Source organism: Diceros bicornis, chromosome 26 (assembly GCF_020826845.1).
Source record: "Diceros bicornis minor isolate mBicDic1 chromosome 26, mDicBic1.mat.cur, whole genome shotgun sequence".
Classification (NCBI taxonomy): Eukaryota; Metazoa; Chordata; class Mammalia; order Perissodactyla; family Rhinocerotidae; genus Diceros; species Diceros bicornis.
This window is the reverse complement of record NC_080765.1, coordinates 21,205,444-21,224,616: the sequence shown is the minus strand read 5'-3', so window position 1 is coordinate 21,224,616 and position 19,173 is coordinate 21,205,444. Positions and strand designations below refer to the sequence as shown.

Here is a 19,173-nt window from a genome sequence, read left to right as displayed (position 1 = left end):
TGGGACGGGGATGGAGCTGCTCTGGCCCAGGCCTTTATTGGGGAAACACTGAGGGTCACTTGGTCTTGCTCTTGCCTTTGCCTGCAGGTAGCTGGGAAGGCTGCTCTAGTGCAGTCAACTTGCTGCTGAGCCTGTCCTCACTGGCCTTGAGCCGCTCCTCCACCAGCTGTTGCAGCTGCCCCAGCTCCTTGTTCAGCTGGGTCTTGATATAGGCTTGGAGGATGGAGACCTGGCCTGCAGGGACAGGGAAGAAGGGGCAGGTCAGGAGAGGTGCTGGGGCTAAGGGATTGCCCCTAGCTGGGCAACACAACCTCCAGAGTCCCCTGGGGGCTACACAGGTGGCGATGTTGCTTCAATTCAGGAAATGTCCGCCAGCCCTTCTGTGAGAGAGGGGTGGGCAGAGTGGCTGTGCCAGAATTTCTGGATTGCTACTTAGTAGCTGTGGGACCTTAGGCAGGACTTTAGGCAGATTTAACCTTTCCATGCCTCAGTTTCCTCTTGTGTAAAATGTGGATAATGATAGCACCTAGCACCTAGGATTGAAGGAAGATTAAATGAGTTAGTATATGTAAAATGCTTAAAGCAGGGCCTGGCAACAGCATTGCTAAGTATGTGCTGGCTATTATTGTCATCAGTTTTATAATCATCTTTTTCTGGAACTCCTGCCTCACCCCAGCGACTGTGCTTTTATCTGTTTGTCATCTTGGACTTCTGCATAAGAAATCATTTAGAGAAAGGACACCATGACTAAAACAAAAAGTCTGAAGTCTCAATGTGGTCTAAACCCTTCATTTTACACCTGCCCAAAGTCACAGAGGACCCTAACCCCTTCAGGTCCTCACTTGGCTCTTCCTGGACCACTGTTTCCGGTTCCTCATCCTGTGGGGTGACTGCCTGCTCCTCCACTTCCTCGCCACCTTCTTTCTCTGCAAGCCAGAAGCAGGAAGAGGCTTTGGCCCTGGCCCCAGCCCCAGCCCGGGTCCCAGCATTCTCCCTTACCCATCTCATCCTCTGGCTCGAGCTTGGGTGGCTGTAGCCCCATGTAAGTCAAAGATAGATCCAACCGCACCTGAGAAGAGGAGGAGGGTGGCTGAGAGGAGGGCATCTGCACTGAGGGAAAGGGGGAGATAAGGGGTGGCCTCTTGTAGCCCATGGCCCAGTACCTGGGGTGTGAAGACATATTTGTAGAGCTTGAAGTGGCGAAAGTAGGTGTTGACCACATAATCTGCCAGGGCCAGCAGCTGTTCCTCCTTAAAGAGGTTGATACTGAAGGGGGGCCGCTGTGGGGATGATTAGGAGTTAGACGACTGACCAGCTCCTGAAGCCCTGGCCTTTTCTCCAAGGGCCCCGCAATACAGGAGCGGGGAGAGCCCACTGTGGCCTTCAGAGGAAGATGAGGGTGATGAGTGTGAGAGAGGGCAGGAGATTGGACTAGACCTTGTCTGGGGGAGAGTGAAGTTCCAGTTCCAGGGGAACTGACCCTGACTCCATGGCAGAAAAGAACACTGGTGAAGTAGCGGTAACATTCCTCCACGTTGCCCAGGGGGGTTGCTGGGAGGGGAAGCAAGATGTGACAAATGAGTCCCCTCCGTCATAATCAGTCATTCATTTCACTCAACAGCTACTTATTGAGCATGAGCCTTAGAAGTGGACAGACCTAGGTTTAAGTCCTGGCTTGTTTTGTTAATTCACGCAACAAATATTGAGTACCCACTATGTACTGTTCTAGGCACTGAACAAGACAGACAAGATCCTGCCCTTATGAAGCTTATATTGTAGTGGAAGCGACATATAATAAACCAACAGCACATAATTTCAGCTCTTGTTAAACATTCTGAAGAAAATCAGTTCTGAAAATAAAGGGGGGAGCTATTTTATTGAGCATTGTGAATATGTTTACATATATTACATATTTCTCAGAACAGTCTCATAAATTTAGTGCTATATCCTTGTTTTATAGATAAGGAAATGGAGGATTTCAAAGGAGAAATAACTTGTGTGTGATAATAGTGCTAGAAATGACAGAACAAAGATTCCCAGTGGCATTCCCCCTACTTCTACTTCCCATGGTCACTTGTGCCATCCCAGCCTCCTCTCCCTGAGCTCAAATCCTCCAGTAGCCGCCTCCTCTCACCAACACAGGCCTTGTGAAGATCTTGGAGCAGGGCACAAACGGTTGATGTCTGCTCCAGTGAGAAGCCCTGCTGGCGGCAGAAAATGAGTGCATGAGAGAAGAGGTCCAGGGTGATGGCATCCCGCAGGCTCTGCTCAGGACCGCCTAGCCCCAACAGCTTGGCCAGCACCCTTGAGAGAGAGAGAGGGAGTGAGTGACAACGGGAGCCTCCCTTCAGCACCCCCCTCCCCCCAGTGCACCACATGCTTTGGAGCCAAACATTCCTCATGCCTTCCCAGTCCACCCTGCTCCGCCTTCCCAAGAGCTCTTCTTCCCCTTCCTTCTCCCCCCTCCCCCCATACTCCCTCATCTCCTGAACGTTGGCTGTCTTCTCCAGCCTCTGCATGGAATGGATGTCCAAGTACTTCCTGTCACAGGAAAAGAGGAGAAAAGGTGTTGGTGGCCATTATGCATTAGTCTCATGACAGAGCCTTGGGCTGGGAACCAGGAAACCTGAGTTGAGGTTTGGCCCTTCCACTAACTTGCTGTGTAACCTTAGGCAATTGTGTCACTTCCCTCTCTAGGCCTCACTTTCTCCATCTCTAAATAACGGGTATGGCCTAAATGAACTCTTATGATTCTCTTCGTTTATAAAGCCTAGGGTTAGGAAACTTGAATTCTTATCTCTGCTCTGCCATTCCCTTGCTGTATGACTTTGGGCAAGTACCCCCCTGTGGGCCTCAGTGTCCCCATTTGTACAATGCTCCATAGTGGCTATGATATTCCACTTACATCCTCAGTCTTTGGCTCCCTTCTTCCCACACTCTCTTTGGAGTGGGAAGGCAGGAGAGCTGGCTTCTAGTCCCTTGGCTAATTGCATCTCTGGGCCTTGGTCTCCTTATCTGTAAAATGGGGATGTCCTGGCTGTTTGATAGGACTGTTGGGGAAGCACTAAAGGAATAATGCAAGTGTGAAGTGTAACTTTCTCCCGAGGTTCTTCACACTCACCACATGCAGATCCGGGGCTGGGGCAGCGGCGGCTGCGGAAAGAAAGCGGATTGGGGAAGGCAGAGCTATGTTGTCCCTGGCCCCTAGTTCCTGGCCCATCGCGAATATCCAGCGGGCCTGAGAACGAGCTAACTTCTCATTTAAGGACTATGTACAAGCAACGCTGGCGGGCTGGGCTTCAGCAGGACCTACATATTATTCATGAGCGTATTAACAATCGGGCTCACACACCCCTGACTCTTCACTAAGGCAGCCCGGAAAATGTCTCGAACGTTAGTAAACATAACGACGGGTGACGCCCTGTTGGGGAGCCTTTTTATAAACATTCATGAGAGGACCAGTCTGTCCCGCCCTCACCGGGAACAAGTTGGCTGCAGGATCATCATCTGCTTCCACCGAGGCCGCGGTCCCCGACTCGATCCGCACATCTGTTCCCATCCGCGTAGCCGATTCATCCACTGAGCTGAGGTTTTTGTCGGGTTCCCGCCGCTGTTCGGAGGGCTCTTCAAGCTCCGACTGCATTCTGAGTCCTAGGAATTGGCTGGACTTCTGGCGGATCATCTCGTCGCTCCTCCCGCGGTCCCGCCTCCGTTCCGGGACAGCCGGTTCTCGGGCAGCGACTGCCAAGGCCTGGCCCTTTAACGACGCTTCAGCCAATCTATGCTGCAGAGACGCCAGGGGCAGCCAATGCGCGAGGGGCGTCTCCCTCGGTCTCAACGGTGACCGTTGCTAAGGAGTCTCGTGGAGGAAGGGTGAAAGTGTAAAGCGCTTGCCAATCAGTGAAAAGAGAGTGCGCATGCGTAGTAAGTTGCAAGCCCCGTCCCGCTGCCCTTTCTTCAAAGTGGCTAACAGGAGGCAGGCGATGTCATCAGGGCTAGGGAGTGAAAGTGTAGTATCAGTTACCATGGGAACCCTTTACTGGCCAATCACCGAGCGAAAGAGGAAGTGTTCAGGAAGACACCAGACCGGACCCGAGAGGCGGGACAAAGCGCGACCAATAGAAACAGGAAATGAAGGAGGTTCGCCACATCCGGCACTGCCTCTGGCGCCTGCGCTCTCTGCTGGGGAGGCCGGTGACGTCCGGTGAAGTCCAAGATGGCGGGGCTCGGTTGATCTTGTTGCCGGTGAGGGGCCCGGGGCCGGCGGGGCGGGACCCAGCGTTTGTGTGCGGGGGAGGCTCGGGGTTGCGGAGCACCGGCTGCTTCCACATCTGTGCGCTCTGTCTTCTGCAGGTGACAGACGTGCCGCCTCCGCCTGCCTGACGTCCCTCGGGAGACGCTGCGCCGCTCCTCGCCGCCGCGGCCATGTCTGGGCCCGGCAACAAACGCGCCGCCGGCGACGGGGGCTCGGGGCCCCCAGAGAAGAAGCTCAGCCGTGAGGAGAAGACCACAACCACACTTATAGAGCCCATTCGTCTTGGGGGCATCTCTTCCACGGTTCGTGGGCTCCTGCCCCAGCCCTCACAACTTGCCAGACTCCAATCTCTGTTCTTCTCCCAAATCTTCCGGAACCTTACTCCCAGTCCCCCAAGCTTAGCAAGAGCCCCTTTACAGAACACTCTGTTGAGGGAAACCGAGGACATGACGTCTGCCTTCCCTTTACAGATAGGAAAACAGGTGCCCAGTGCGCGTGTGACTTGTCAGAGACTTCAGAGTTAGAAAGAGGCAGGAGAACATGACCCGCCTCACAACCAAGACGCTTTCTCTGTGGGTACCTGAGCCTCTTTAAATCCTGCTAGCAGTCTGGGGAGCAGTCTCCCTTTCCCATCCATTCCATTTGTTTTCCTCTGTCTCTCTCTGGTTGGTTTCTTGGGCCCTGCTTGATCCTGTCCTTGGCTTCTTTGTTTCCTTGGTAGGAGGAGATGGACCTGAAGGTGCTGCAGTTCAAGAACAAGAAACTAGCAGAGCGGTTGGAACAGCGACAGGCTTGTGAAGATGAACTCCGAGAACGAATTGAGAAGCTGGAGAAGCGGCAGGCCACAGATGATGCCACACTCCTCATTGTCAACCGCTACTGGGCCCAGGTGGATGCCCCTCTGCTTGCCACGACCTGGCCTTAATCCAGCTGCCAATCCTCAGACTCCTCTGCTGGGAAAGGAGTATCATGCTGGGGAAGCACCTGAGGGATTCATAACATTTTTGGTGCTTTCTCCCTTCAGCTGGATGAAACTGTGGAAGCTCTTCTCAGACACCATGAGAGCCAGGGGGAGCTGTCTTCAGGGACAGAGGCGCCTGGGACCCAGGAAGGGCCAACACGTGATGAGACCCCTCTTACAGAGCCAGGGACGTCGGGTAGGGCCAGAGCCGTAGGATCTGGGGAGCTTAATTAAATTCTGGGAAAGGTCCTGGAGAGGAGGGGACTTTGATATTAGGCTCCTGAATTCCCTGGCCCCGTTCTAGATGGAGGAGACAGAAATAAGCAAAAAGAAATACTGTTTTTGCCACCAGGGAGGAAGTGATTTTGAACCATATGTTAAAAGTATAGGGCTCCTTGAATGGGAATTAGGGTGTGTGTACACGTGTGTGGTTCTCATTTAGATTGGAGAGGCAGAGAAGACTTCCCTGAGGAAGTGATTTGGGAGCTCTGTGGGCTTGAGGAGATTACTTTACCTCCCTGAACCTCAGTTGTTTCACTTTCAAGATGGGGATAACGGTGTACTACAGGCATTGGTTGTGTTGATTCAGTGAGCCATAGAGTGTTGAAGGGCTTGGTCTGGAACTTGGTGCAGAGTGGTGGTAACTGCTGCCTTTATCCTCATGAGAGTGTGTCCTTCCTTCCCAGAGACCCTGCCAATGCAGCTGCGGCCCCCACTCAGCGAGCCAGCCTTGGCTTTTGTGGTGGCGCTGGGTGCCAGCAGTAGTGAGGAGGTGGAGCTGCAGCTGCAGGGCCGTATGGAGTTCTCCAAAGCAGCCGTGTCCCGTGTTGTAGAGGCCTCAGACCGCTTACAGCGCCGAGTGGAGGAACTGTGTCAACGAGTATACAGCCGAGGTTAGTTCTTTGTGCCCTCACCCTAGAGATGTCCATCGCAATTTGCATCTTCACAGTATCCCCTCCTCAATGCCTCTAGCCCAAAGGCAGCCAGAATTCCCCAAGGATTAGATCAGCCATGTTCTCAGCGGAAGAGTTAGGTTGTAGATGGGGGCTCCAGCTGTGAATCCTGGAGTTGAGCTCTAGAGATATGGGTGGGAGGAGCTGATGCTGGTGGGGCCACCCCCTTCTGGCTGGAGACCTCTTTGGAGCACTGTACACAGATCTTGGTGGCAGTTGCTGATCCACAAGGCATAGCAGCAAGTGCCCAGGCTTTGCAGTCAGATATCTTCTCCCAGCCTTAGTTTTGTCACTCTAGCCTGGGCAATCTGGGCAAATGGCTCTCCTCTCTGAGCTGGTTTCCTCCTTTGTACAGTGGGGATAAAGACTCCTGGCTTTGTCATGAGAAATTGGCAAGACAGCTGGTGGATCACACTGGGCACATAGCAGACTCCAGAATGAGTTAGTACTTTGCCCCATTGCCCTGGACTTGGCTCTTAACCGAGCCCTGACTTCTCAGGGGACAGTGAGCCCCCCAGTGAGGCGGCTCGGGCACGCACACGGGAGCTGGGCCGTGAGAACCGGCGGCTACAGGACTTGGCCACCCAGCTACAGGAGAAGCACCATCGCATCTCGTTGGAGGTGGGAGTTGGGCTTTTGGGCATGGGATTAGAACCAGGGCAGGATTTGGGTTAGATGGGATCTCAAGGAGCCAAGTCCCCTCATTTAAGCATCTGTTTCCTTCATTGTCCGCAGTACTCTGAGCTCCAGGATAAAGTAACATCAGCAGAGACTAAGGTGTTGGAGATGGAGACAACGGTAGAGGACCTGCAGTGGGACATTGAGAAGCTGCGCAAGCGTGAGCAAAAGCTCAATAAGCACCTGGCAGAGGCTTTGGAGCAGGTGGGGCGCAGGTGCTAGGTCAGCTGGAGCCAGGGCTGGGTACTTAGCATTCTCTCTTTTCCCCTCTGCTCCTGCCTGTCTGACTCTCTTCTCTCCACAGCTCAACTCTGGCTACTATGTGTCTGGGAGCTCCTCTGGCTTCCAGGGCGGCCAGATCACACTCAGCATGCAGAAGGTGAGCAGGCTTCTTTCTTCCCAGTCCCACCCATAACCTTTTCCCTACCCCACCTGTGAAATTTCCCTCAGAATTAAGGACAGATATCCAACTATGGTTTCAGGCCCTTCCCTGTCTCTCACGCTGCTCTTTATTTGTTCGTGTTACTCAGTAAGTAATTGCTGAACACTAAGTGCTAGGCACTGTGCCAAGAAGCAGGCACATTAGAGAACAATATAGACAAAAATCAAAGCTTTCATGGAGCTTAGGTTCTAGTTGGGGGAACTGACGAGAAGTAAGTAAAATAGTATATCAGTTGGTTATAAGTACTACAAAGAGAAAGCTTAGAAAAGAGAGAAATGGAAGTATATTGGTGTTGTTTGGCATTCTCAGTTGGGTGGCTGAGGAAGGGCCCTGCTGAAAAGGTACGTTTAATCACTCTCATCTCGTGTCGTGCCTTTGCCCTCTCACCTGTTGATCATTGCACATTTTCTTGGTGCTGTGGGGGGGGCCACTGTGCCCTGTTTCCCTTTACTTCAGCTTGCTCTTCAGGGCTTCCAGGAAGGCTTCCCTGGCTCCCTGTCAGTTACAGGCCTTGATTCCCAGCACTGACCACACGATATTGAATTTTCTCCCACTTCCCTGGGAGCTCCTAGGAGAGTGCTTGGGTCTGGCTTGTCCCTGGGGCTTCAGAACCCATCATCGCTCTATATAGGGGAGCTTGGGTGGGGCATATGGTGGGGATGTGAGGGAAGCATGCCTCCTGGCCTGGTCCTGCCTCCCACAGCCATTCTCACTTCACAGTTTGAGATGCTGAATGCAGAGTTGGAGGAAAACCAGGAATTGGCCAACAGCCGCATGGCAGAGCTGGAGAAGCTACAGGCTGAACTTCAGGGGGCTGTGCGGACCAATGAACGCCTCAAGGTGGGCTGTGTTTGGGGCTGGGAGAGCCTGAGCCTGCAAGATAGGGTCTGAGCCCTGAATCCTCTTGCTGATCACTTTTGGGCATCCCTGCCCCTAGGTGGCCCTGCGGAGCCTTCCTGAGGAGGTGGTACGGGAGACAGGGGAGTACCGAATGCTGCAGGCCCAATTCTCACTGCTCTACAATGAGTCTCTGCAAGTGAAGACCCAGCTGGACGAGGCCCGGGGGCTGCTGCTGGCCACCAAGAACTCCCACCTGAGACACATTGAGCACATGGAGGTATGGCCCTGGAATGGAGTGGTGCCAGGTGTAAGGGCCAGACCCTTAGGGTCAAGGCATTTCTGGGGCAAGGGTGTTAGAGGCCCTGTGTGCCTGCCAGGGGTCTCTTGGAAATAAATTCTTCCTAAGCCACTGAGGCCTGAAGTGGAAGGCTTGCCAGGAGGCTGAGGGGTTGTGTGGTTTCTTAACACCTCAACCCACAGAGTGATGAACTCGGGCTGCAAAAGAAGCTGCGCACAGAGGTTATCCAGCTGGAGGACACGCTGGCCCAGGTACGCAAGGAATACGAGATGCTGCGCATCGAGTTTGAACAGAACCTGGCGGCCAACGAGCAGGCGGGTATGTGGTGAGGACAGGGTGGAGGTGGGGCCTTATCTGGGATTGCTGGGCCCTGGTGTGGGGCTGCTGCTTATCCAGATGCAAGAGGTTAAGTCCCTTCCTTTCACAGAGCCTCATCTCCCTGTGGAAAACAGGGACCACAGCACTTGGCTCAAAGGCACAGTGAGGATCACAGCCAGCTGAGGTGGCTGATGGAGCAGGCTCAGCCAGAGCTTGAGCTATTGGCCCCATTTCTAGTTCTCAGACCCTACCGGTGTCTCCTTGAGATATTCTTTTGTAATACAGAGATTTATCGAACACCACGTATCAGCCAGGCTCTGTTCTAGGATTTAGAATTATACCACTGAACAAAACTCAAAGAATCCCTGTTGTTGTAGAGTAGTGTTGTGGTAGGGGGAGACAGACAACAAAGAAGAAAAAAATAGAACATGTGTGTTAGATAGTGACAAATACACCAAGAAAAATAAAGCAGGGAGGGAAGATAAGAAGTATTAGGAGAAAGGGTGTTGCAATTTTGGGTGAGGAAGCCAGGGAAATGTATGAGAAGGTGACAATTATTTAAAAACCTAAAAGAAGTGGACTAACTTACTTTTGTGAATGTTAGTTATGTGTTCCTTTGAAGGAAATTTGGACATTAGCAGAGATAACACACATGGGCAGTGTCATGTTACTTTTGGATGAACTTCTTTCAGTTCAATTCCTTCCTTTATTTGCTTTGATGAGATCACACTGTATATAAGGCCTTGGTTTTCCTCTCCTTCATAATGGGCGTGATGGCTCTAGCTCCATCTCCTCCCCCACTGAGGAGTTGGGCCCCTAACTCAGGGGCCAGTTCAACGTTAGTTCCTGACCCACCCCCAGGGCCCATCAACCGTGAGATGCGCCACCTGATCAGCAGCCTCCAGAACCACAACCACCAGCTAAAGGGGGATGCCCAGCGATACAAGCGGAAGCTGCGGGAAGTGCAGGCTGAGATTGGCAAGGTGAGGGGGGAGCTGCCTGGGAAAAGCCTTGGCTAGACCCCATTGAGCACTGTCTCATCTCAGCCCTGTTCTCTCTCCGTCTTTGCAGCTCCGGGCACAGGCCAGTGGCTCTACACACTCCATCCCCAACCTGGGCCACTCAGACGACTCTGGCCTCAGTGCTGCAGCCCCAGGGAAAGAAGAGAGTGGGTCAGGCCCTGTCAGTGCCCCCGATGGCAGAAAAGAGATGGCTTCAGTGCCTGGCGCCATCACTACTACCTCCTCAGCAAAGAAGGAGGAGCTGGTCCCCTCTGAGGAAGATGCCCAGGCCCTAATCCTTGGGTCCCAAGGCCCCTCCTCCCGGGGCCGAGAACCTGAAGCCAGGCCCAAGCGGGAGCTTCGGGAGCGGGAAGGGCCTGGCCTGGGACCCCCATCTGTAGCCTCAGCTCTCTCAAGGGCTGATCGGGAGAAGGCCAAGGTGGAGGAGGCCAAGAGGAAGGAGTCAGAACTCCTCAAAGGTCTCCGAGCAGAGCTCAAGTGAGGCGCTATTCCTGTCTCCTTCCCACCTCTGCCAAGTGGCCTCCAGCCCTACTCACCAAGCCTTCCTCCTGTGCCTCCCCCAGGAAGGCCCAGGAAAGCCAGAAGGAGATGAAGCTGCTGCTGGACATGTACAAGTCAGCGCCCAAGGAGCAGCGGGATAAGGTGCAGCTCATGGCAGCCGAACGCAAGGCCAAGGCTGAGGTGAGGGCAGGTAGGGCCTGTGGGGCATGCAGAGAGGCTGCCCCAGGGGGTTTTGACCAGACCAGAACCCTAGGTCAGCGGGAAGAAGTGACGAGGGCTCCCTCCCTCTGCTGGCTGTAGGTTGATGAACTACGGAGCCGAATCCGGGAATTGGAGGAGAGGGATCGAAGGGAGAGCAAGAAGATTGCGGATGAGGATGCCCTGCGGCGCATTCGGCAGGCAGAGGAGCAGATAGAACACCTGCAGCGCAAGTTGGGTGCCACCAAGCAGGTGCAACCTCCTCGTGGTCCCCTTGCATGTTGAGATTCTGTTAACACCCTACCCCCTTGGGTGATTTTAGCAAATAGTCCAGGTCCACTCTGTCATTCTTTACTCAGCCATGTTTTCCTGTGGTTTCCCCACGGGCATCCTGGCCATCTACCACTTTCCATCTTGTCTCTGCTGCAGGAGGAGGAGGCTCTGCTGTCAGAGATGGATGTGACAGGTCAGGCTTTTGAGGACATGCAGGAGCAGAATGGGCGGCTGCTACAGCAGTTGCGGGAAAAGGATGATGCCAACTTTAAGCTGATGTCAGAGCGGATCAAGGCCAACCAGATTCACAAGCTACTGCGGGAGGAGAAGGATGAGCTGGGCGAGCAGGTTCTTGGCCTGAAGTCCCAGGTATGGCCGCCCTGGGCCTGTAGGGTGGGGCTGGCGAAGCAAGGGCTCCCCAGCACTGAGTACCCCACCCCACTCCTCAGGTGGATGCCCAGCTGCTGACTGTGCAGAAGCTGGAGGAAAAAGAGCGGGCCTTGCAGGGCAGCCTCGGCGGTGTGGAGAAGGAGCTGACGCTGCGCAGCCAGGCCTTAGAGCTCAACAAGAGGAAGGTGAGGCTAGGCCTGAGGTAAAGCAACCTAGGATGCCGGCTCACAGCTGAAGCCGGTTCCGCCTCCTCTCAGAGCCCAGCTCATGTCTCACACACATACTATATTCCAGACTCTGTACTGAGGACTTCCTTTTCTTATCTCATTTTGGTCTCACAGTAATCTTACTATGGTTTTTATTATTATCTTCCTTTCGTAAGTGAGTAAAATGAGGCTCAAGGAGGTCAGTTGACTTGCCTAAGAAAGAGTGGAACTGGGATTTGGGCCTGGGTCTCCTTGGCTCCAGGACCACTGCATTGGTTAGCTATAAAATGGGGATGGTGGCCCCTGTTATGTAGGTGTATTTAACCTAAGAAATGTTTAGCTCGTGGTAAAGGCTTAAGATTAACATTGATTTGGATTTTTATCTTCTTTCTGCTACTGAGTTTTTTTCTTATCCAGTTCATTCATTCATTTAACTAATATTATTCATCCTCTTGATAGGTACCAGGCCCTGGGCTGAGGGCTGGGTGGAACATGGGAAAAGGAGGGTTCTACTAGAAGTAGGAACTTCCAGTCTTGAGGAGCAGATAGCAATCCAGTAATCCGACAGATAGAATAACGTTATTACAGATCACAGTAAGTCTTACGAAGGAAACCAAGGTCCTGTGCAAGAAAAATAGGAGAACCTCCCTCAGGAGGTGACATTTGAGCTGAGGCCTGAGGGAGTTGTAGGGAAAATGTATATATGTTTTGGGGAGTTGATGGGAGCAGAGAGAAGAGCGCTGTGAAGGCTCAGACAGGAGAGAGCCTATGCAGGTGAGGAACTGAAAGTGTTGGGAACAAGGGAGAGTAGGAGATGGTGAGGGTTGAGAGGGCAAGAGGCAGGATCAGCTCCAGTGAAGATATTGGACTTGATCTCAAGAGCAGGAATCACTGGAACCATCTGTAGACCATGTCTCCACATACCTGACTCCTGAGGCTCAGGTGAATCATGCCCCTCCTCCCTGTCCCACCCACCTCAGGCTGTGGAAGCCGCCCAGCTGGCCGAAGACCTGAAGGTGCAGCTGGAGCATGTGCAGACGCGGCTGCGAGAGATCCAGCCTTGCCTGGCAGAGAGCCGGGCTGCTCGTGAGAAAGAGAGCTTCAACCTCAAGAGGGCTCAGGTGTGTCAGAGAGGGGTGGGGGTGGGAGGGTGGGCAGGGTGGTCCAGGGTCACTGATGTGGCCTAGGGGTGGGTGGTTCAGGTTGAGGACCCTTGCACTTAGCCTAGCCCCTCTCCTGCCCCAGGAGGACATCTCACGGCTGCGTCGCAAACTGGAGAAGCAGAGGAAGGTGGAGGTTTACGCAGATGCCGACGAAATCCTCCAGGAGGAGATCAAGGAGTACAAGGTGGGGCTCTGGGGCTGAGTTGTGCTCCATCAACCTAGGAATCTTAGATGGGGGGTTGATGAGAGCTGTAGTGGGTAGTTTGGGGGCCCCAGAAATAAGTTAGAATAGCAAAAAGTGGGCAGAATCCATGGTGGAGAATCAGACAATTGACTGAGTATTATACACATACTGCATGTCAGGCAGAGTGCCTGGCTAGGTATGGGAAGGCTAGGAACTAGACCTGGTCTCAGATCTCTTGAAACTGACAGTATGTTGGAAGAGGCAGCCAAGTAATTTTCCCATCTGAGTGATGACAATGTGATGGCAGAGGCCAGAAGGGCTGTGAGAATTCAGGGGAGGCTCTTAAACCAACCCTGGGAGTCAGCAGGCTTCCTGGAAACAATGTCATTCGAGGGAAACCTGAAGAATGAGTCAGGGTTGGCCATGAGGAATGGAGACGAGAGGGTTCCGGCAAGGGGAAAGGCAGAGGTGGAGGTCTCTAGCTGAGAGAGGTGTGCTGGAGGACAGAGAGCTGGACATCATAGTTGGAGGACAGAACGTGGGTTTTGTGCTAAGTGGCAAGCCTAGGGGCGTTGGGCAGTGTCTATCTTGAAGGGTGTGGTAAACCAGTTTGAGATGCTTGGCTTATCCTGTAGGCAGCGTGGAGACATCAAAGCATTTTAAACCAGAGAATGACATGGTCTGATTTGCTGTTGGATTTGGGCTGGAGGAGGGAAAGACTAGAGGGAGGGAAATGTGTTATACTATTATAGTCATTGAGGCAAAAACTGATATTGAGCTAGCCTAAGGTATCAAAGACAAGTTGATGAGTTCAAGAGATAGATAGGAGGCAGAAGTGCTTGGCCTCACGGATGGATTGAATGCATGGAGTGAAGGAGAGGGAGATACTGAGGAGAACCCCTGAGCTCCTGATTTGAGAAACTGGGTGGATGACAAGTAGCACTTTGCAGGATTAGGAGGACTGCAGAGGAGCAGGTTTCAGTGGACAGTGTTCAAGGATGTTGAGAACAAGGTGCCTGTAGGACCTCTTGGGGGGCTGTCTGGGAAGGCCCTCAAAGCAAAAGGGTTGGTCTGCAGAACAGGGGTTTGGAGGATTGTCGGCAGAGGTGGAAGCCATATATAGCTGTGGTCCCCTAGGGTGGGTCTGTGGCTTGAGGAGGGACAGGAGTCATTTTTCTCCCTTAGGAATCTCAAAGCTTAAATGATGGAATGAGAAGCCTGTGATTTGGGAGGAAGGAGAGTGATATAGAGGGAGTTGATGGGGGAATGAGCTGAGTCAGAGCTGCCAAGAAGGCAAAGGAAGCAAGCGATGAGAGATGCCCCTTGGATTTGGCAGTCTGGGTGGGAATGGTTCTTGGGCAGGGGTGGAGGTGGAGGTCAGACACCTGCACTGGAGTGAGGAGAGGGAAGGAGGAGGGTGTGTCCATGAATAGAAACCTTTTGAAGCAGTTTGGCCTTGAAGCAGCAGAAGCAGCCATGACGGAGAAGGGAAGGGTTTCTTGAGAAGAGAGAGATTTTGGAGCCTGTCAGATGCTGATGGGTCGAGTTCTGAGAGCTAGGGAACAGTTGATGCCGGTGGGGGCATTCCTGAGGTGGCCAGCTGGGCTGAGATTTCAAGCAGGGCAGAGGAGGAATGTTGGGGAATGCTGAGTTGAGGGAATTCCTATCTGGAGTTGGAGGTTAGACCTGGTGGCAGACGGGAGGTTTCAGGATAGGTGAGGAGATTTGTAAAACCTCCGTAGAGAGGAGTGAATCCAGGGACCCACAGCAGGGTCTTTGGGCAGCACCAGGGGTCGGCCCAGTTGAGGGTGGAGACAGCAGATTTCTAGTGGCACTGCCATGCCCAGCTGTGACTTAGCAGGTACAGGTGGAGAGAAGGTAGACAGTTGGCTTAAGCCAGGATTGGGGTTTGGCCAAGAAGGCCAGAGAGGCAAGAGATGAAGCTCCAAGGTGGAGGAGCGCAGGCTGAGCCTGTGGGTCATTGGCCTTGAGAGGGGACATGTGACCACTGGCCAACACTGCCCAGGTTAGAGTCCAGACTCTGCTGCTTTCTAGTTTTGAGACCTTAGATTCTGAGCCTCAGTTTCCTCATCTGGAGAGTGTTCATCCCCACCTGCCAGGGTTATGGTGAGAGTTAGATGCAGTCTGCTGTGTGGTGCACTTAGCCTGGACCACCTCCTGCTGTCAGCTTGTGGTCTGGGCACCATCATGATTGTTCCCGAGCTGATGCCTTTGCCCGGCCCAGGCGCGGTTGACCTGCCCCTGCTGTAACACCCGCAAGAAGGATGCAGTCCTTACCAAGTGCTTCCACGTTTTCTGCTTCGAGTGCGTGCGGGGCCGCTATGAGGCCCGCCAGAGGAAGTGCCCCAAGTGCAACGCAGCCTTTGGTGCCCACGACTTCCACCGTGTCTACATCAGCTGAACCTGTAACTCAGGGGACTTTGGAACACCCATGGACCCTGGGGGCTGTGCCCCTGGTCCCCACCCCACATCCAGTGGCCCCCACCCTCCATTCCAGTCCCTGTGGGCCTAGCCCCTTCCCACCTAGTTGGCTTGGGGGCCCCAGTGCATGCTAGTGGGAGTGGGATCAGCTAAGCTCAGTTCCACCTTTTCCCCAAGGTCAGAGCTGTAGCCTAGGGGGCACCCGCCCTGCAGGAAAGGTCTGTTGTGAGAGGCCTCAGGGGCCCAGAGCACTCAGCTGAGCTTCCTGGAAGCTGGCCCCAACCCTTCTCCAACTGTCTCCATGGGCTCATCCCAGCCCTAAGGGGGAAATTCCCCAGGCTGTGACCTTCCATGCAAGAGGAGGCTCACTACCTGCTTACACACCCACAAGTGAGGATCAGGGGTGGGCCAGGTCCCCAGCCCCTTGCTCTGGGACTGGCCCCTGGGGCCCAGGGAGACTTTCTTTACCCCCTTGCCTCCCAGGCCTGGGAAGGGCTTCCCTCCTGTGGAGTTCCCTGGGCTCTTTAGTCTGGCTCTTGTGCTGAGGCCTGAAGGAGGTACCCCCTTGCTGGGGGGGAGTGGTGTGTGGCACCATCCTCTTCCTCTGAGAAGCTCTCTGGTTGCTGCAGTCACTTTGCCTTCATCTTGGGAGTGCTGAACCAAGATCATCAGTTTCTATTCTAATCAGGCCCCTCCCAATCTCTACTTCTTTCCCAAGCCCACTTACCCCCACCTCATGCTTCTCAAGGCTCCACTGGCTCCCCAGCCCTCACCCTGCTTTCATTGTGGTGGCCTTAAGTGCAGTGGAGGTGGAACTTCCCAGGAGGGAAGGAACAGACTAGCCGCTGGGCCAACTTCCGATCATTCCAGGTAGAGCTTCATCTAACACCCTGTGACTGAGCCTGTACCCACGATGCTTCCTGCGCTGCCTGCCCAAGCAAACTCCATGGGCTGTGAAGACAGCACACAGGGGCCTGGAAGGTGGAGCTGCTGACAGGTCCAAGGGTCCATTCTGACCCACAGCCCCTGCTCTAGAGATGACTTGTATAGGCTGTTATGAATAAACGTCCAACTCCTCAGCCTATGTATGGTCCGAGTAGCCAGGGTTCCTGCCCTACACGTGGTCCCGGATTTTAACTGCTACAGCTGTCCTGTTGCTGCCCTGGCTGGCGAGTGAACCTGGAGGGCCTGCGCAGATGAGAGACCCCGCTCCTGCCCAACCCAACCCCTGGTTACGCTTAGACCCAACTGCCATCTGGGATCCTGGACTGAGCCCGCGCGAGGAGTGTGTCTGCAGGGAGAAAGGCGTCGTGGTCAGTCCTCTGCCGCCAGCTGGCTCCTCCTGCTCCCACCGAAAAGGGCTGACGCTCCCCGACAGCCGCAGCCGGCAGGCCCCTCCCCCCCGGGCTCGCCACGCCCCCCGCACTTATTGGCCGCTGGGCTCCTGGGAGGCCTCAGAGCTGCATTTGGGGAAATGTAGTCCCATATTGGCGCCTGGCGACAAGGTCCTTGGAGTGGGGAGGCGGTCCCCCGGTTGTGCTGGCCAAAGCCGGGCCTGGACCCCATCTGAGGGTCGTCCCTCCCCAACGGCTTCACCCGCCCCTTCCCTTGGGCGGACAGATTGGGACACCTCAGCCGGTGACTTTCTTCATTGCAACTTGCGCCGGCCGTTGGCCGTGTTCTCGGGAGCTGTGCGCCGTGTGTCAGGTGGCGCCTGCAGGTTCAGCGCGCCGTCGGGTCCTCCGAAGGAGCCTTCATTGAGGCTGTACTGGGACTTGCACTGGGGCCGGTGCTGACTGGAGTTGGTGCCATGGCCACGGCAGCGGCAGCGGGCTTGTCAGCGGTGGCGCCTTCGCGGGGGCTCGCGGCCTTGTCCGCCCTCGGGCTCCACCTGGCGCCCAGAGTTTCGGCGGGGCCGCAGCGGCTGGACCAGGTCGGACTGGAGACGGAGACGCGGGCAACAGTGACTTCCGGCGCAAGGCTGGCGGCTGTGGGCACGCTCGCCGAGGCACGGGCCGTGGCCGGGGATGGCATCGGGCCGCCGAGGAAGTGTGCGCGGTCCGGGGGCAGCGGTGGCCAGGGTGGGGAAAAACGCAGCATATTGCATCATAGAGATGCGGCCGGGCTCTGAGAGGAGCTTTCCGGCTGGGGGGGTCGCGGTCAGCCAACCTTCTGTGAGTACTATCCTCTTTCCCAGGAGTCACCTCCACGTGGGCTCCTTAAGTAGATGCAGGTAACTACACATCACCTCCTCAAATATGTCCCCTAGGCTAGTCTCCATATCCAGAGGGGCTAAAAAATCCTTGTGTGTCCTCGTACCTAATAAAGTAGGCATCAAACCACTTTGTCAAGCTCAGGCCCAAGAGAGTGAGATAAAGATCCCAGAATTTCAGTGGGAGGAGCAAGCACTGATGCCGCAGGAAGCACAGAGTCAACTCTGCATAAACATTGGTTTGCAATGAGCATGTCCAGTGCTGGGAGGATCTGCCTTAGGGCCTGGTCAGGCCCCTCCCCCCAGGGCTTTGACTCCTTACAACCCCCAGTAGCCCAGTGGTCTCAGTGGCTGTGATACCCTGGGCCTCTGGGATAGGCAAACCAAAGCTCCTCCCGGACCCACCCTGACCTTGGCTGGCCTCTTGGGGGTGAGCAGATGTTGGCCTCAGTGGTGAAATTGCCTGTTTTAGCCAGAACTAGGGCTGCTGTCTGTGATTTGCCACAGGGTCCAGTAGAGCATTTGACATTGACCACTCACTAAAACTTCCCTTGGGCCCTGTGGTGCTGCCCTCTCCTGGGTCTTCCTCATACTCACTGTCTTCCTCCACACCTCCACACCTCTCCTTTCTACTCTGCCACTCTCCCTGAGTGTTGTTTATCCATGGCTGTGGCTACAGCTAAGCTGCTAAGACTCAACTCCTTGTCCAGCCCAGTTCTCTTTCCTGAGTTCCAAACCTGGAAAGTCACCACCATTTGTGGGGGAGGGAGTATGATCATGTCACTCTCCTTAAAAATCCCCCAGTGGTGCCCTATCCCCAAGTTCCTCAAACAAGATGCTCCACACTCTGGCCTCTGCTCTCTACCTTCCCTCAATCCCCACCCCTCTATGCTCTAAGCCCACACCTAACTGTTAAGCACCCTCTATCCCCTCCCACCTGGCCCCTACACATACTGTTTCCTGTTCCTGCAACCCTCATCTCAGGTCACTTCCTCCAGCCAGTTTTCTGACCCTCTGTTGTGGCAGCCACCCTGTCTGGGTCCACAGCTCCTTCTGCAAAGTCTCTAAACCAATCACTGGCTCCAGTGTCTGTTCTTTCCCTGTGGTCTCCTCGCTTTACTGAGGACTCCCCATGTGCTAGGACCAGTTCTGATGTACCTCAGTATTCCCAGAGCTGGGAACACAGGGAATATAGAATAGCTTTCATTATTCACCTTTATGTGAAAGGCAAGTCCCTCCTCACTGCCCCACCCCTTGCTTTCCAGATGGAGAAGGGGAAGGAGAGACAGCCCCCCTGGGGGTCTGGGTCAGAGACACAGGGAAGGTGGGGAGACAGCTTCCTGGCTGGGGCAGGAGGCCCCCAGCAGACTGGGGCAGAGGCAGGTGACAGGTTAGAGCAAGTGTTGACCTCAGGCAGCCACTCAGGGACCGTGGCCAGGCCTAGGCCCAAGAGATAGCAGTGAGGCAAGCCTGTCTGAGGATTCATCAGAGCAGCCCCGTCTGGCCCAGACAGTGTGGAGCCCTGGCCAGGCCCAGGCAGGCCCAGCAACGGGAGAGGAGAGGCTTGGTTGGGTGCAGAGCCTGCTCCTGGCCATTCTGGTTTCCCTCACTGCCTTGCTGTGGATTTTGGGCAAGTGGCTGCCCTTCTCTGAGCCTCAGCCTCTCCACCCAGTGAGGGTTTATGGGATACATCCTGACAGTGTGATGACAAGCCAGGTCTCCATCCACCTCTCCTCAAGGGTCTAGGAGGCTCCAGTCCAGACGAAGGGCTGCGCCATGCCCAGGACCCAGGTGAACCAGGGGAGGTGGCCGCCAGCTTCTGGAACTAGATCTTAGG

The 19,173-nt window shown here is 54.6% G+C and overlaps 2 protein-coding genes across 5 annotated transcripts; one reads left to right on the top strand and one right to left on the bottom strand.

Annotated features, from left to right (window-relative positions):
• Positions 1-11: 11 nt before the first annotated feature.
• CFAP119 (cilia and flagella associated protein 119) lies at positions 12-3,752 on the bottom strand. Of its 3 annotated transcripts, XM_058569612.1 has the most exons (9): positions 3,479-3,752; positions 3,122-3,153; positions 2,476-2,541; positions 2,135-2,304; positions 1,481-1,551; positions 1,164-1,280; positions 1,000-1,069; positions 843-926; positions 12-234 (listed from the first exon to the last, which is right to left on the bottom strand). In XM_058569612.1, exons 1-9 carry the CDS (start codon positions 3,680-3,682, stop codon positions 56-58), a joined length of 993 nt encoding a protein of 330 aa, XP_058425595.1. In that variant the 5' UTR covers positions 3,683-3,752; the 3' UTR covers positions 12-55. The 3 variants fall into 3 exon arrangements, with proteins under 3 accessions (XP_058425595.1, XP_058425593.1, XP_058425594.1); XM_058569610.1 differs by having other exon boundaries at positions 1,000-1,551; XM_058569611.1 differs by having other exon boundaries at positions 1,000-1,551; positions 2,906-3,571.
• A 29-nt stretch (positions 3,753-3,781) lies between these two features.
• Positions 3,782-16,210, top strand: RNF40 (ring finger protein 40). Of its 2 annotated transcripts, XM_058569599.1 has the most exons (20): positions 3,782-4,245; positions 4,354-4,557; positions 4,977-5,144; positions 5,280-5,412; positions 5,903-6,109; positions 6,669-6,790; positions 6,905-7,051; positions 7,152-7,226; positions 8,010-8,129; positions 8,227-8,406; positions 8,610-8,745; positions 9,607-9,728; positions 9,817-10,244; positions 10,331-10,448; positions 10,569-10,718; positions 10,896-11,108; positions 11,189-11,314; positions 12,316-12,456; positions 12,581-12,682; positions 14,928-16,210. In XM_058569599.1, the coding sequence occupies exons 2-20, from the start codon at positions 4,426-4,428 to the stop codon at positions 15,102-15,104; spliced, it is 2,997 nt and encodes a 998-aa protein (XP_058425582.1). In that variant the 5' UTR covers positions 3,782-4,245; positions 4,354-4,425; the 3' UTR covers positions 15,105-16,210. The 2 variants fall into 2 exon arrangements, with proteins under 2 accessions (XP_058425582.1, XP_058425583.1); XM_058569600.1 differs by lacking the exons at positions 3,782-4,245; positions 4,354-4,557 and adding an exon at positions 4,592-4,827.
• Positions 16,211-19,173: the final 2,963 nt, after the last annotated feature.